Raw genomic sequence first — 17,551 nt, 5'->3', positions numbered from 1 at the left:
GTATTCAGCTTTGTAAAACTGGTGTTCCTACAAGCTCATATGGGAAGAAATAAACTCAACAGGAAAAAGACGAGGAACTCCAAGAACAGGGGTTAGCATGACTTCCGCATGAGTGTCCATACCCAGTAGCAAGGCTGTTCCACAAGTCACACTAGGACACTTACCACAAGGACTCCATGTTTCACCACTGTCCCTCCCGCCATTAATAAACAGAACCCCTATGACCTTGCTTCTTCATTCAGATATTTTCTTTCAGTGTACATTTGCTTTTGAAAATGTGCCTGTGTTATATGCTTGTCTTCCAAAAGCCACAAACATCCCAAGAGTTCTGGTCTTAAAATGTTAAATGGGTTCGAGACTCTTGTGAATGTGCACTTTTTCAGTTTAGTAATTGGCAACTCCAACACCCTTGTCTCTGTTGAAGCGATTAAAAAAGAATCATTTCCCAGAACTACAGGTGCACAACAGATTGGAGCCATTATGCAAAAGAACAGAAATCTGGAGAGAAGCACAGAGAATATAAAAGCCATGTTCCTGGCAACCCTTTCCCCTCTAACTCTGGGCTTTTTTTTTTCCAGCTCTATTTGGATACAGAACATGAAATATGAAAAAATTATAACGGATTTGAAGCAACCCATTTGAGATTCAGAATGTCCTCCCAAATGAAAATACCTTCCAATAAGAACACACACGAGATAGAAATGGGCTCAATGCCAAGCCTGCATCTACTTTAAAAGCTAAAGTTTCTGTGGGAGAGTAGATAGATAGAAATATATTACACATTGACTTTAAAGTTACATATTTTTCTGATGGTCTTGTGAATTTTCCTTGTTGCCTCAATTTATGGACATCACATATACATTAAGGATCTAATGGAGCTCCCAGCGCCTCTGCCACCTCAAGTATCTTTCAGTCTGCATCCCCCACTAACATTTGTTCTCTGCATTCTCTAAGCAAGGAAGGGGTTTGTAAATGCACTGGTGACTCTGCCATCTTTGGATTTGTTCTAACAAGTGTCTGTCCTTGCTTGCTAGCAAGCAAGAGACAACAGAAGGGAAGGAAGCCATACAAAATGCAGTGATAAAACAAAACAGCCTAACACAAAATGGAAATGTCTCTCCAAAAAAAGTGGGCCAACCAGGAAACCTTGGGCACTTTCAGGAAAGCCCACTTGTAAAACAGGTTCTTAGACAGAGTTAGGCTAGACACCGCACAAATGAATCGGCACACTCCTCTCTGTGGAGATAAAGAGGCAGAAAGGAAGATGGATAACATCTACATTTTCTGGTGGAAGCTCAAGGCTGCCTGTTGTTCTTAGTTCAGCTGTGAGTGTGACATTAAGAAACCAAAATTAGGATTGAGACAGGACTCCTCCGGTGGGTACAAGCACCAAGAAGTGGTTTTAGCGCTTTGAAGGAGGGTGAAGTAGCCTGGTTTCTCAGGGGCACTTTTTATTTTTTTCATTTGATCTTCCCGGGAGTGGAAAACAAAGTTTTTGTTTATGTTTTTCATGTAGGCTATCTAGAACCCTGAGAGAAAAGACATTGGAAAGTATCCTGGAAGAAATTTTTGGATAAAGGACAAGGACGCCTTGGAGGCCTCCAAGGAACTGTCTGAGGCCCACAGAGTTAGGAAGATCTGGGGGAGGAGCAAAGGGGACGTGATCAACTAGAAGCGGTTGGAGCAACGGATGGGGGTGGGGCAGCAAGTCAGGAGCTCAGAACTGGGAAGGGCAGGGAGCCGGAGCACGCCAGTGTGAGCGCGCCAGTCTGCCTCGGGAGTTGGACTGTCGGTCTCTACATTGTCTTAGTGCCTTTCCGCCAGTGAGAGCATTGTGAACCATTTCCTTCCTCTGGGTCACGGAGCCCCTCCTTCTTTTTAGTGTTGGAGCCTCTAGGCTGTTTCTTAGGGGCCAGGAGTTGGAAGCGCTCAGGATTTGTCACTTTCGTAACGCGGATGCAGCCTTTCCCTTCCCGGTAGGAGGAACCCGATTTCCTCCTCCCCTCCCCCCTCGTTTTGGCCCTCTTAGTAAAGTGGGGCTCTTAGACGCATCTGTCCCCCTGGCCTGCGGCCTGCAGCAGCTGCTCTTAGATTTTGGAAGTACGCGGACTGGGCGGGAGTTACTTCTCCAATGAAGAAGAGAAAGCCCAAGTCCCTCCTTAGTCTCTAGGGAACTGAAGCTGGCTCCAGCTCGCCTATTCAGGAAAGAAGAACCAGGGTACCCCCCACCCACCCTCAACCTCACCCAGACGTCTCTAAGGTTTGAGGAAACTGGTAAAGTCATTCCACGTGGATTTTTTAAAATCCGGAGTCTTTACAGTGTTCCGTGGCTCCCTCACTCAAACATTCTTCCTGAGAAGCGCAGAGCCCAAGAAAAGCTGGGGTAAAAGGAGAGGACTCTGTAAGTTGAAGTACTTGTGAAAGGGTAGGAGAGAGACGGAGAAGTGGGGTACATTTTTAAAGGCAGCTTTAGCTCACATCCCACTTTAGGGGAGAATGGGCTCTGAGTAGAGGGGGAGAGGGAAAGTTGAGAGGTAGCCAAGGCGCGGGGGAATCTTGATGAAGGATCTCTCCCATTCGAACCTCTCTCTTGGAAACTTTAGCCCACCCCGGGCACAGGAAGGGTGGCAGGAAACAGGGTGGTCCGGGAATCTGTAGCCAAGAGATGAACTTAAAAGTTCACCCTTCTCCCCAGAGCAGCCAGGGCTGTACAAAGTGCTGGTCATTGCGCTGTTACCGCGTCTTACACCCCCAGAGTGACGAGCGGTGGCGTGAGGCCAGCGCGGGGGCTGCCCCCACCCCCTTCGGGCCCCGCGGCGTAGAGCGTGGTTTAGCACCAACTGAGATCAGGGGGCGGTGTCGTAGGGATGGGGGAGAGAGGGAGGAGTTCTTAAGTGGCTGGCTATAAAGGGGCTGCCTGGGCTGCCTAGATCTTGCACTCCCTGGAAAGCAGCTCAGAGCCAGGTGCTATTGCAAGGCCAGAGCGCACAGCACGGCGGAGAGAGCAGATCCCTGCTCAGATCCAGGCACACTGCGGCCAAGGCTGAGGGCGAAGAGTCCAGGCTTCTTTCCTGGACTTGGTCCCCAGCCCCGGAGCGCTTCTCGATCCTACAGCAGCCTCTTGGCAGCTGCAGCCTTGTTGGTGCCTCCAACTCGGTGCTGGAATAAAAAGTTCCCGCGCGCCGGCCGAGCCGAAGCGCCTCTTTCTAAGAGACCCGGAGCTTTGGCTGCCAGCTCTACTCGAACTTTCAAATCAAAGTGATCGTGAATTTTAAGCATCCGGAGGTCAGCGAAGCTCTGAGCGCCTAACCAGAACAAGGGTTCGCTGAGCTGCAGTGTGCGGTGTCATGCAGCCAGCAGTCCCTTTGGGGTCACGCAAGCAGAGGCTCTGCTCCGACATGGGGCACGTCCAGCCGGCAGCTAAGTCTCGGGCCTCTCTGCCTTCACCCACACTATTCTTGCTGCTCGCTTCCGTAGCAATGCTGCTGTGTGTGCAGGGCGCACAAGGGCGACCCGCGGAGGAGTACGAGGAGCTGGTGCTTCCTTCGCTGGAGCGCGACCCCGGCCACGATTCCACCACGCGCCTCCGTCTGGAGGCCTTTGGCCAGCAACTGCACCTGAAGCTGCAGCCGGACAGCGGTTTCTTGGCTCCTGGCTTCACCCTCCAGACAGTGGGGCGCAGTCCCGGGTCCGAGGCACAGCATCTGGACCCCACCGGGGACCTGGCGCACTGCTTCTACTCTGGCACCGTGAATGGTGACCCCAGCTCCGCCGCCGCCCTCAGCCTCTGTGAAGGCGTGCGTGGTGCCTTCTACCTGCAGGGCGAGGAGTTCTTCATCCAGCCAGCGCCTGAGGTCGCCACCGAGCGTCTGGTCCCCGCGGTACCGGAGGAGTCGTCGCCGGCACCGCCGCAATTCCACATCCTCAGGAGAAGGCGGAGGGGCAGCGGCGGAGCCAAGTGCGGTGTCATGGACGACGAGACCCTGCCAACCGGCGACTCGCACCCGGAAAGTCGAGACCCCCGGAATCAGCGGCCACTGCGGGACCCCACGCAGCAAGGGGCGGGAAAGCCAACAGGTATAAGAACGCACCCCCTTCCCCCGCCCCCCACACACTTAAATCTCTATCCACCTCCGTTCTCTACGAGACGTGACTTGAGGGCATACTTTAGTTCTTCTCTGGACCTGAAGGACTCAGACCAGCAGTGGTTCAGGGTCGTGACCCCCGCCCCCAAAATGGGTGACCAAACCCTGCTAGAACAAGTATTTGCCCGAATAGTTAATGATTTAAGAAAAAGGAGAAGACTCGGAATCCCTGCCGATAAGGGCTAAGCGTTTCCACCGGGGAGTTTGTAACCCGATTCCTTAAACTCGAGAATCCATTCCCAACCCTTTAATTCCTGTAGTGAATGTATGAGCTCACTTAGGCTGAGTTGTAGTTTCTCCCTGAGTTTTGTAACCTAAGTGTGTGCGCTCAGCAATCAGAGGAGGGCGGAGCAGAGGAGCGGTGGTGACCTCGATGTGTGTTCAGGAGCCTAGGCAACGGCGCAGCGATCTCAGTTCTGTCCCCTTCCCCCATCTGAAAGGCTGACCCGGGTCGCCGGCAGCGCGGGGTCCCTCAGTAGAACCTGCCTGGGAGGTCCTTGCCCAGCTCGCCCCGCCTCCGCGCGCCTCCCACTTCTGCCTCGGGTCTTGGGCTCCCTCTCCCGGCCGAGGTTCAGCTCCCCATCGCGGTGGAATGTAACCCGCCGCGGATCTCCCTGCTACACTTCCTCCTACCTCTGGCGTGTTCAGTACTTGCTAACGAGTTAGTTTATTTGGTCACTCAGCTTTCTTGTTCTCTTTCACTTCCTTAAGTATCCTGCCCTTATCATTCTGCTCCGGGGAGCAGGTAATGATGGGTCATAGCCCACTTTACGACTTCTCTGACCGTTGAATCTCGGTCAGCTGCCAAAGAAGGACCGTTTTCCAAACAGGCGACCTTGGTTTGAGACAGGAACTTATTTCTCCCGGGACAATGGGAGTGGGGGTGGGGGCAGAAATAGACTGCTGGGCAGAGTGGGTGGTCCTAGTGCCCGGAACTGGATAGAGCAGAGAACCCCCAGGGACCCCTTGAATGAGAGAGCTAAGTCTTGCAGACTGAGATTCCTCAAGCCCCGCCCCTTGGCTAAACCCCTCCGCACCTCCCACTCCGCCCCCCCGCCCTGTCCTGTGCCTTCCACGTGGAGCAGGATGATCTCATTCAGGATTTCAGCCCTGGCTTCAATAGTGAAAGGGTGACTCAGGGCGCTGTGCCCTGCCCTTGCCAAGTTTTTACTACAGCTCGGTAGGATGATATCCATACGGCCTTGCTTGGGCTGTGGATTTCCACAGACCACGAAAGAAACCCTGCGGACACATACACAGACAGTTTGATGACTCTAAGAATCCCGTGTTGGTTTTTTTGTTTTATTTAAAGCAAGACAAAAATCTTTTAAAAATAACATTCACAGTTTTTAGAAGGCACAAATATTTGTTTTATTGTTATTCCAGGTATATTTCAGTTTTATTTACTTTGACATGGTTAGCTTTCCTAATATACTCCAGGAAGGTCACTATTCTGAGAGAGACTGCCAATAAGTAAACTGTCTTTTCTCTTCACAGGACCTGGAAACATAAGAAAAAAGCGATTTGTGTCCAGCCCCCGTTATGTGGAAACCATGCTCGTGGCGGACCAGTCCATGGCTGACTTCCACGGCAGCGGCCTAAAGCATTACCTTCTGACCTTGTTCTCCGTGGCAGCCAGGTTTTACAAGCACCCCAGCATTAGGAATTCAATTAGCCTGGTGGTGGTCAAGATCTTAGTTATATACGAAGAGCAGAAGGGACCAGAGGTTACCTCCAATGCTGCTCTCACCCTGCGGAACTTCTGCAGCTGGCAGAGGCAACACAACCCCCCCAGTGACCGGGATGCAGAGCACTACGACACAGCCATTCTGTTCACCAGGCAGGTGAGGCAAGATGCTGACCATCACTGCATCAGCTTGTGGCATAAGGAGGGATGAAAAAGCCATCTCATCCATACTGCCTCGCTGACTTTGCTTAACAGGCTAGCTTAATCTATTTTGCTTACTTCTATTTTAATTTCAACATCTTAACTGGCACAGTCCTATTTTAAAAGTAGTAGAGAAAATCTTGCTTAAAGTGGCATGTAGTCTTTCGGGGCCCCAACAGTAATGAACGGACAAGTTCCAAAGCACATGTAAAGACTCGTCCGGCAGAAGAGCTAAGTCTCAAGTCCACACTGTCCTCCTTAAAAGGAATTTCCCTTGGTTCTTTGTAGGATTTATGTGGCTCCCACACATGCGATACTCTGGGGATGGCTGACGTTGGAACTGTGTGCGACCCCAGCAGAAGCTGTTCAGTCATAGAAGATGATGGTTTGCAAGCTGCCTTCACCACAGCCCATGAATTGGGTAAGTCAGATTGAGAGCACAGGCTGAGCCCAGTGCGTAGATTCAACCCAATAAGACAGTCTGATTCGAGAGAAAGGAAAATATCCCAGACTATATTGCTACTTTGGACACCAGCAATGGTAGAAATGGTAGATCATATTTTCCACTATTTTAGATATGGTCTTATTAGAACAAGAAAAAGCACTCTGAACATTTGAAAACTGACATTTTTCTATATACCCTGATCAAAGTAGATAATATCCCTGAAACAGTTTATGTTCCTTCCTGTAGAAATGAGTCCCTTACAAAAGAAGGGCCAGGCTTATGTTCATATTTTATTATGGGTCTTTTTTTGCTTTCCAGGCCATGTGTTTAACATGCCACATGATGATGCCAAGCACTGTGCCAGCCTTAATGGTGTGAGCGGGGATTCTCATCTGATGGCCTCCATGCTTTCCAGCTTGGACCATAGCCAGCCGTGGTCACCCTGCAGTGCCTACATGGTCACATCATTCCTGGATAACGGCCACGGTAAGATGCCAGCTACTCTCTCTAGATGGTATCCAACCCTCTTGTGTAGGGTTCCAGTTAAACTGGCTACATTGTTCTTGCTCAATTCATTTTCCCCCCTTTCAGAATCACTTTCTCTGTCAAGATCTTAAGTTGTAGATCTTTATCCTCTGTGTTTCCTGTTGCCAAAATCTATTTATGTATATTTTGAACAGAATAATTTCTTGCAATTGTTAATCCAGAAGTACGCCATTGAGGACAATGTCTTAATAAAAATCTACGTCTCCCTGGCATTGGTTTTCCTAAAATGCTACCATCACATAAAATGATGTGTATTGTTTCACATAGCAAATATCTTGTAACACCACAATCAGACCATTTTGCATGTTTTCACCAGCTATGTTTTAATAATTAATTGCCTTTTCTTCCCCCAGGGGAATGTTTGATGGACAAGCCCCAGAACCCCATCAAGCTCCCATCTGATCTCCCTGGTACCTTATATGACGCCAATCGTCAGTGTCAGTTTACATTTGGAGAGGAATCCAAACACTGCCCCGATGCAGCCAGCACGTGTTCTACCCTATGGTGCACTGGTACCTCTGGTGGCTTACTGGTGTGCCAAACGAAGCACTTCCCTTGGGCAGATGGCACCAGCTGTGGAGAAGGGAAATGGTGTGTCAGTGGCAAGTGTGTGAACAAGACCGACATGAAGCATTTTGCTGTGAGTTTGTCTAATGAATCCTGTTTGTTTACAACTCAGAACTGGAAAGAACAAAGTGATATTTAAGGTTCTTACGCAGACAAGCTCCTGCGTCTGTGTCCCAGGGTGGAGAGAGGAGATGATAGTGTAGTTTGAGAATTGATTCTCTGTTTTACATTTTCTCTAATTCCCTAAAATGTCTCCTAAGAGTTCTAACAGTGATATTCATATCTCCACTTAGACTCCTGTTCATGGAAGCTGGGGGACATGGGGGCCCTGGGGAGAGTGTTCAAGGACCTGCGGTGGAGGAGTTCAGTATACAATGAGAGAATGTGACAACCCAGTGCCCAAAAACGGAGGGAAGTACTGTGAAGGCAAACGAGTACGCTACAGGTCCTGCAACATCGAGGACTGTCCGGATAACAATGGTGAGTCACACTGACCTTCAGCGCTCAGAAACGGGGCTGTGGAGAAGAGGTGGAAACTGGTAACATCCATCGTACCATTCTCTTTTCAGGAAAAACTTTCCGAGAGGAGCAATGTGAAGCCCACAATGAGTTTTCAAAAGCTTCCTTTGGGAATGAGCCCACTGTGGAATGGACACCCAAGTATGCTGGCGTCTCACCAAAGGACAGGTGCAAGCTCATCTGTCAAGCCAAAGGCATTGGCTACTTCTTTGTTTTACAGCCCAAGGTAGATACTTTTACACTTGGATCTTTGCTAAGGAGCCAAAGGCCTTGGCTTGCTGCCTTTTCATGCAAATGTTTGGGCTCTCTTTACATATTAACCTACATTCAGTTTTGACTTTGGAATACTTCTAAATGCAGGAACAACTCCTTGTTTGGAGATTTGTGTTGCTCTCAGTTGGAAAGGAAGCTTAGATCCAGTAATCATGTGAAAGTCTTACATGTATTTAATATTGTTTCTTTATATCCAAAGAAAAACCCTTTGAAAACTCAAAGACCTCCCCGCATAACTAGGTTTCACATACAACAGTTCATGGTTAGATAAATTATATATTAACACAGCATCCAGGAGTATTAGAAACTAGTCCAAAGTACTGGTTACTGGGTACCCAGCAGCCTCACGTACAAACATACTCATTAAGATGAGAGTCTAAGCGTTGAAAATTTATTGTTGGAGCATGTACTTTGGACAAAGAGACTCACCATTTCTTTTGACGTTTTGCTGAGGGGATCAGTCTTGCTCTGAAGCAGAAAATCAAATTTACTTAAGGTTATCATAGATCCTTAGCATTGTGAGATGGGAAAATATGTTCAAGTTGCAGATGAAATCTTTAGCAAGTGATTTATGAAGTAGTTTCTACCTCAGCCTATTATGCTAGACACTGAATATGGAGCAATAGTCAAACTGACAGTGAACACTACTTCCATTGACCTTAGCAGCAGGGGAGAGAGACCAGTAAACAAGTAATCAAGGCATTTATAAGCTTCACGGGTTGCTATTGAAAAAGACAATGAAGGGTAACGTATGGTGCGTGAGGGAGAATAGCAGCGTGGGAAGAGAGCACAAAGGAGGGTGCTCACAGCTGCCACCACACACCTGCCTCGCGTTAGACATTTAACCACCAGGTGTGTGCTGTCTTCACAGGTCGTCGATGGCACTCCCTGTAGTCCAGACTCTACCTCTGTCTGTGTGCAAGGACAGTGTGTAAAAGCTGGTTGTGATCGCATCATAGACTCCAAAAAGAAGTTCGATAAATGTGGCGTTTGTGGAGGCAATGGGTCCACATGCAAGAAGATATCAGGATCAGTCACTAGTACAAGGTAAGTTTCAATGCACGTAGTTCAGGAATAAAGATATAACTCAGTTGGTAGAGAGCCTGCCTAGTATCCACAAGACATTGGCTGAGTTCAGTGCCCAGAACTACATAAACCTGACGTATTGGCATGTACCTGTAATCTCAACATATGTGAGATAGAGAGAGGAGGGACAAGGGAGTCAGATGTTCAGGCCATCTTTGCCTATATAGTAAGTTCTGAGATCAGCTTGGGTTACATAAAACCCTGTCTCAAAAAATAAACACATAAACACACACAAACACAAACCAAATACTTCATATAATTCCAGTGTTTGGGAGGATGATTGTTATGAGTTCTAGTCCAGCCTGGACTATATAGTGAGTTCTAACATAGCCTGGGCTACAAGTGAACTCTCATCTCCAAAACCTAAAACTATTTAACCAACATATGAAATAAATCACATACTAATTTTGACTTACCGTTAAGTATGACTAATTAAAATCATATTTAAAACAATTGCATATTTTTAAGCAAAGCAACTGTTTAATCAGGGATTGAAAGACATAGTAGGAAAAGTCACATGTAAATTAATTACATATTTTTGCTGGGTGTGATAGTTCATGCCTTTAGTCCCAGCACTCAGGAGGCAGGCAGATCTCACAGGCCTGCCTGGTCTACAAAGCAAGTTACAGAATAGCCAGAGAAACCCTGTCTCAAAAATACTCCCCAAAAAAGAAAGAAAAAGAAAAAGTCAAGGAAAAAAATGTGGCTGATTAACCAGTGATTGAGAGACATCTACCTATTTTCTTTGTTCACAGTCCTGGGTATCATGACATTGTCACAATCCCTGCTGGAGCCACCAACATTGAAGTGAAACACCGGAATCAAAGGGGGTCCAGAAACAATGGCAGCTTTCTAGCCATCAGAGCTGCAGATGGCACCTATATCCTGAATGGAAACTTTACTCTGTCCACACTAGAGCAAGACCTTACCTACAGAGGAACTGTCCTAAGATACAGTGGCTCCTCGGCAGCGTTGGAAAGAATCCGCAGCTTCAGTCCGCTCAAAGAACCACTAACTATCCAGGTTCTTATGGTGGGCCACGCTATCCGACCCAAAATCAAATACACCTACTTTGTGAAGAAGAAGAGGGAATCATTCAATGCTATCCCCACATTTTCAGAGTGGGTGATTGAAGAGTGGGGGGAATGCTCCAAGTCATGTGGGTCCGGTTGGCAGAGAAGAGTGGTTGAATGCAGAGACATTAACGGGCGCCCTGCTTCCGAGTGTGCCAAGGAAGTGAAGCCAGCAAGTACCAGACCGTGTGCAGAGTTGCCTTGCCCGCACTGGCAGGTGGGGGATTGGTCACCATGTTCTAAAACTTGTGGGAAGGGCTATAAGAAGAGAACCTTAAAGTGTCTGTCCCATGATGGGGGAGTGCTGTCCAATGAGAGCTGTGATCCTCTGAAGAAACCAAAGCATTACATTGACTTCTGCACATTGGCACAGTGCAGTTAGACAGCTCTGAGAACAAGGCAGCATGGGAGGGCTGATCCACTGATCAAGCGTGCTGGAGGGATCCCAAACCAGTAACCAGTGAGGCCTGTCAATGAGGTGTGGGGGGGGTGGGCACATAGCAAAGAGGGTAGATCAGGACACGATCCTGCCAGTTAAAATTTGATGAGCTAGTTAATGAGACAATTAGCATCTGAGACCATATGTAGCACGATGAAGCCCCAGAGCGTCATTAGGTATTTCTTTTGTTACATCGATTGCAGACACAGTTGTCAGACTCTGGCGCAGTCTGGAAAGCCCTGTTGTGTGGTGCTGATTAGATGTTTCCTATCATGGGGGTAGGGAAAGGCAAAGCAGAAGAAAGGTGAGATTGTATTGTAAACATGACTGACTTTATATCACTGGCAGTGAGGGCAGGAAGAAGGATACAAACAAGATCGTTATTTGAAGCTTCTGACTGCTGTGGTTTCAGAGAATGTTGATTCATCATTTCTATCAATAGTGAAATGTTTAGATTGTTCAGCCTGAGAGAAAGGCCCACCTCTGCAAAATGGTTCACGGTTCCTTCTTACACCATCTCAGTTTTTTTTTTAAAACTATAATTCATGTTGAGGTAGAAACAACTCACCTATTTATAAAATCTCCATTAATTCTAAAAGGAAAAAAACAAATAGCAAACTGTGTGAAGTGCACATAAAAACTCAAGGAAACACAATGAGCAACCTGTCTCCTGCCTTGCTTTCTCCTGAGGTCAGCCTACCTGGGGACTGTGAATGTTAAAGATAATCCATGTCTCACAAAAGGCAGTGATATCACACATGTCATGCCAGAGTAAGAATGGGGCATAGAAAACCGTCCCATGAGATTGGGAACATGGAGATCACTTGTCTTACATGGGAGGCTGCTGAGGGGTAGCAGGTCCACTCCTGGCAGCTGGTCCAACAGTCGTATCCTGGTGAATGTCTGTTCAGCTCTTCTACTGAGAGAGAATATGACTGTTTCCATATGTATATAGTAAAATACATTACTATGAATTTTATGTACTTTATAAGTATTGGTTTGTTTTTTCCTTCTAAGAAGGACTATAGTTTATAATAAATGCTTATAACATATTTATTTTTATACATTTATTTCTAATGATAAAACCTTTAAGTTATATCGCTTTTGTAAAAGTGCATATAAAATAGAGTATTTATACAATATATGTTAACTAGAAATAATAAAAGAACACTTTTGAATGTGTATGTCTATTTTCTGAAGTGGGATTAATTCCTGGGCAAGAAATCTGATGAGACACAAATATTGGATTTCAAGACAGTTTTTAAGATTTCAGTGAATGAACTGTATTTCCTGTCTGTAGAAGTACTGACAAAAAACAAGTTGATGGTGTTTATAGTGATAAGATTGTTACTAATGTGGTTGGCAAATTACTGTAAAGAGCCAGATAGTAAGTATTTATGGCATTGTAGGCTGTATCCTGCCACAACCATGTGACAGTGAATGCTTTTGTAGGAATGAGAGCAGCCATAATGATATGTAAATGATTAACTCTGGCTGTGTTTTAATAAAACTTTATTTACAAAAACAAATGACGGGCCATATTTGTTCTGTGAGCTTGTTTGCCAACCCCCAGTGTGTTAAAGTAAATGGAAAATGATTCAGCTTACACATGCATTTTGGGTTTTTGTCTCCTTTAATTATATCAAGTAAGAATTTTGAAACATATTTAAGGTATTGAGGAGAAACCAACTCACACATTTGGGACAGAATATGAGTGGTGAGCTAACACTTTGAAATCTTTGCCTCCTTCATCAGTAATGCTGAGAGGTATTTGTGAGAAATCCAGGAGTCTAGCCTCTTGTAGATCATTGTATTTTGACAACTAAGTGGTACATAATTGACTACAAGTCCAAATTATTTCTGCTATGATGTTACTTTCAGAAAATTGTTTGCTAGAAAGCTGACGAGATGCACAGCCACTGACATTTCCAACTTTACATCCACCTTTTTTTCTCAGCATCATTATTCTTGATCACTAACAAAATACTAACTTCAGCTTTAGTGACTTGTTGTGTCCAGCTTAGCAACTGAAGGAAGGTAGTGAGAGTAGGGATGTTCATTGGGCTAATGTTTCATAATACCTACGATAAGACCCAAAGGAAAAACTAAAGTCTTCATACATAATTGAATGAATCTTTAAATGCAAAACTTTTGTGAGATTGGGGCACTCATTTTCAGCCTACAAGCCCATAGTATCTGGCAGACTTTTCCATGAAACAGGAAATTTGAAGATCTCTTATGCTTTGTATTGGCAAAGTTCATCAGTTGCTTTCTTCTGTGTCCTGAAGAAGGTCTGGAAGACTCTTCCATGAAGCAGGAACCCTGAAAGACAGTCTCACCTTTAGGCAAGATCAGCAGTCACCATTCTGCGGGTCCTGCATGTCCAGTTCATACAGCATAACATCAAACAGTCCAGGCAAGAGCAGTTTCTTGCCCAAATGGCTAATAAGCTCCATAATGAGCCTCTTCAATGCCCATCTTCCTCTTGAAGTTACTGGGGCTGCCAGGAGCAGATGTTTCTTATTGTCATGAAAAGTCCTAAGTTATTAAAACATTTTAAATTCCATATTCTGAAGGTATCTGAAAGACTTGAAGTATACCTATCTAACTGAAATATATCTCCATATATCTAGAAAACCTGAATAACATGTCTACAAACTTGACTATTATAGATGATTATCTATTAACCTATAATTCTAAATTATACATTACATTTTTAAATGAGTTGCATAAACACAGTACCTTAATCAAGAGCAGAATATACATATAACAAAATTGACCTTAAATTTGTATCAATAAACCAAGTTCTATACCAATGAAAGTATTCATCTCTATAGCATATCCCCCTTTAAATGTAAACAAACATTTATAAACAATATTTGGGAATTCGGGCATAGTTTTCTCCAAACTCCTTCCTGCTTTTTGTTGGGCAAAGTGTTTTGGTGGGTGTTCATGGGTCTTAGTCCAACAAACCACATCAGTCTGGAGGGAGTCCACAGTTTCCCATCTTCTGTGGAAGCAAAAGTAGAAACCCTTTTCCAAAGCAACATATCCTTAGACTCAAACTTTTAAGTCAAGGCACCTTTAGAGTATATTTGTTGGTTTAGCTTAGCAGCCCATCCATACAATGAAATGTCTCTCTGAGTTCCTTTGGAGTCAAAATATTTAAAGAAAACACAATAATATACATAATCCAGACTCTTTGTATATATTTCATCTTTATGGGCCTTGTTTTTCTAACTCTTACTTTTTCTTTAAGTTTAATGTTTATTATATTATCTTTACTCCTTTAATCTATGACTGTCTCTACTCTTTTATATTACATTTGCTGTCTCTTTACTCTTTTTCTTCTCTCTCCCAAGCCTACATACATTTTTAAACACACTGTGTCTTGTTTAGAAGTCTTTTGTGTCTGAATCTGTTCTAGTGTGCATCTGAAATCTTTTTCTGTCCAGAAGTGCTTCTTAAAATGCTAAGTGGTGTTACTAGGACTATGGCTGCTTTGCTTTTGGGCCCTACCCAGTCCAACATGGAGGAGGTCTGTTTAGTGCAAGCCAAGCTCACATCCCCATTTTCAGGCACACAGCAGGTCTGTGTTGCCATTAAGCAAGTTGTATCACTCTGCTCACAAGCCCCACTTAAATGCTTCATAGCAGGACCTCTTGAAAAAGTCAGAGTCATTTGTGCTGGCAAACCAGGAAGCTGCTGTTTTTAAAGAAGTAATGCAGTTTTCAGTGCTCCTCTCTTAAAAAAGCTGCAAGCCCATCCAGGTGGAAAAAAAAATGTGGTTACCAAGAAACTGGGCTAAACTCTGTTTATTTTCTGTCTAGAACTCCTTTTCAAGCTTTCTCAAGTTTTTATGTGGATAAAGTTGGCCACATTGGTGCCAACCTGTAGTAGGAGGCTACATGTTCATTCCCGGCCAACCCAAAATAATCACCAGAAACTATATTTATTACAACACTACTTGGCCTATTAGCTTATGCGTATTTCTAGCTCACTCTTATGTCTTAAATCAGCCCATCTCTACTAATCTGTGCATCACCATGAGGTCATCGCCTACTGGCAGCATTCCAGGTTCTGTTCCCTTCTGCAGTTACATGGTGTCTTACTGACTCTGCCTCCTTCCTCCCAGCGTTCAGTTTAGTTTCCCATCTAGCTCTATTCTGCCCTGTCATAGGCCCATGCAGTTTCTTTATTAACCAGTGGCATTTGCAGCATACAGAGAGGAATCCCACATCACAGACATACCCTGCAGGCCAGTCTGATGGAGGTAATTCTTCAGTCGAAAGTTCTACTTCCTATAGGTAGTTGTGTCAACCTGATAGAACCAACCTAGTGTACCATTTCACAGTAATAACATAAATATTATCATAGGTTATGAAAATTTGACTAGTTTAGATTATAAGCTCCTAGAACATTTTTAAATTAATTAATTTTTTAAAGAAAAACTTCAGTTTCTCACTTTATATACCAATCCCAGTTCCCGCTCCCTCCTCTCCTCTCACTCCCTTCTCCCTCCCTCCAACCCCACCCCCCATTCACTCCTCAGAGAGGGTAAGGCTTCCCTTGGGAAGTCAAAAAAAGTCTAGCATATTGTTTTGAGGCAGTACCAAGCCCTTCCCACTATATTTAGGCTGAACAAGGTATCTCTCCAAAGAGAATGGGTTTCAAAAAGCCAGTATGAGCAGTAGGGATAATTCCTATTCTCACTGTTAGTGGCCCCACAGTTTGCCCCAGAAACAAAACTATCATCTGCATTCAGAGGGTCTACTTTGGTCCTATGCCGGTTTCCCTGATGTCAAGCCAGAATGGTGAGCTCCCATTAGCTCAGGTAAGCTGTTTCAGTAGGTGTTCCCATCATGGTTTTGACCCCTTTGGTTATATTATCGCTCCTTTTTCTCTTCTTACTGGACTTTGGGAGTTCAGCCCAGTGCTCCACTGTGGATCTCTGCATCTGTGTTGTGAGGAGCAGCAGGCCACTTCCCATCACCCGGCTAGCTTTACCCGAAATAATTACACAGAAACTGTATTCTTTTGAACACTAGCTGGCCCATTAGTTCCAGCCTCTTATTGGCTAACTCTCACATCTCGATTAACCCATTTTTAATAATCTGTGTAGCCCCACGAGGTGTGACTTACCAGGAAAGATCTTAACCTGTGGCTGTGTCTGGTGGGAGAATCATGGCGACTGATTGACTCGGCTTTCTTTCTCCCAGAATTCTGTTCTGTCTACTCTACCCACCTAAGGGCCGGCCTATCAAAGGCCAAGCAGTTTCTTTATTAATTAACCAATGAAAGCAACAGATAGAAGACACTCCCACATCACATCTTCTTCCATCAGTTGCTGGATGCAGGTTCTATGCTGACATTTAAGATAGCCTAAACCCTTTTTTATCACAAAGAGACAGAAAGTTTTAAAAGAGAGAAACTGAAAATAGAACTGAGGAGTACAGTTGAGAAATTTAACAAATGGGCATGGATAGGAAAGCTTTGATTTTTGTCTGCAGCTCTTTCCCCATATGGGTTGTGTTATTTCTGCTCATAATTTCTCTTTCATTTTCTTCTTTCAAATGGTCTAAGAACTGATCAGGTCCCCTGTGCATTTTAAATGAAAGCAAAAAAGTGCACCATGACGAACCCAGGAGCAGGACAACCACTGAGCTTTAGAAGCATCAACACACTCATCTGACTTTTCCTTTCCAGGTGGTTTACTTGATTCTAGAACACCCAAAATTTTCAGCTTCAAAATTTTCACCAAAGTCACTAATAGGATCAGAATCTAGGCTTGCACTTCCTGTCTTCTCAGAATATGACAGAAGTAACACTAAATAGTACAAACTATCCAAAGACACTTGAGGGAAAAGGAAGCTCAGGACCAAACATCATCTATTGGCTTGATATATAAATTCTGAATAAATGAAAATTAGCTGGAGGCCTTCGTTTTAAGCAATAAGGCACCATAATCTGAAAAGTTCACTATCTAGGACTCTGAACAAGGTCTTTTGCTCTTAATGACCCATGGAGATGATTTCTTGTAAATAAAGTACAAGGAATTCAGAGATGTTCTTTGTAACCCTGGGATGATATATTCTAGTGATTGAATATTAAATGAATCTTTGGTTTTTTAATTGTAAAAAACATAGCAATGTCCTGTAAGTGAGCAGTAGTGATAATAAGGAAAGCAGCCAGTAGCGATCACAGTTTTGTGTGAATTTTATGCATATTTTTAAATTTGACTTACAAGCTAAGCATGCAAAACTGCTAAAACTTACAGAATATTTTGTTTAACACTGCTCTGTCTTCTCCCTTTCCTCTAACTTTAAACACTGAATGTTTATAGTGACCGTGTCATTGGGATCGATCTTTTAAATTTTTGTTGACATGCATATGCATTTGAAACACTTACATATTAAAAAGTAAACAATCCTTTGCACCTGGAAAAACTCTTGGTTTCATAAATTGTGACTATTTGTAGGAAACAGGCTTGGGACCACATGAGATGTTGCAGCTGGGTGTGGAGGTGCACACCTGTAATCCCAGCATGTGGGTCATGAGATGTTGCAGCTG

At 44.6% G+C, this 17,551-nt stretch overlaps 1 protein-coding gene across 1 annotated transcript; it reads left to right on the top strand.

Moving 5' to 3' along the window:
- The first annotated feature begins 2,933 nt into the window (after positions 1–2,933).
- Positions 2,934–12,510, top strand: Adamts1 (ADAM metallopeptidase with thrombospondin type 1 motif 1). Its single transcript, XM_075959252.1, has 9 exons — positions 2,934–4,077; positions 5,643–5,989; positions 6,322–6,454; positions 6,797–6,964; positions 7,378–7,664; positions 7,885–8,071; positions 8,161–8,336; positions 9,255–9,430; positions 10,225–12,510. The coding sequence occupies exons 1-9, from the start codon at positions 3,348–3,350 to the stop codon at positions 10,922–10,924; spliced, it is 2,904 nt and encodes a 967-aa protein (XP_075815367.1). The 5' UTR covers positions 2,934–3,347; the 3' UTR covers positions 10,925–12,510.
- Positions 12,511–17,551: the final 5,041 nt, after the last annotated feature.

This window comes from Microtus pennsylvanicus, chromosome 1, assembly GCF_037038515.1.
Source record: "Microtus pennsylvanicus isolate mMicPen1 chromosome 1, mMicPen1.hap1, whole genome shotgun sequence".
Classification (NCBI taxonomy): Eukaryota; Metazoa; Chordata; class Mammalia; order Rodentia; family Cricetidae; genus Microtus; species Microtus pennsylvanicus.
This window is presented reverse-complemented; position numbering and strand designations above follow the sequence as displayed.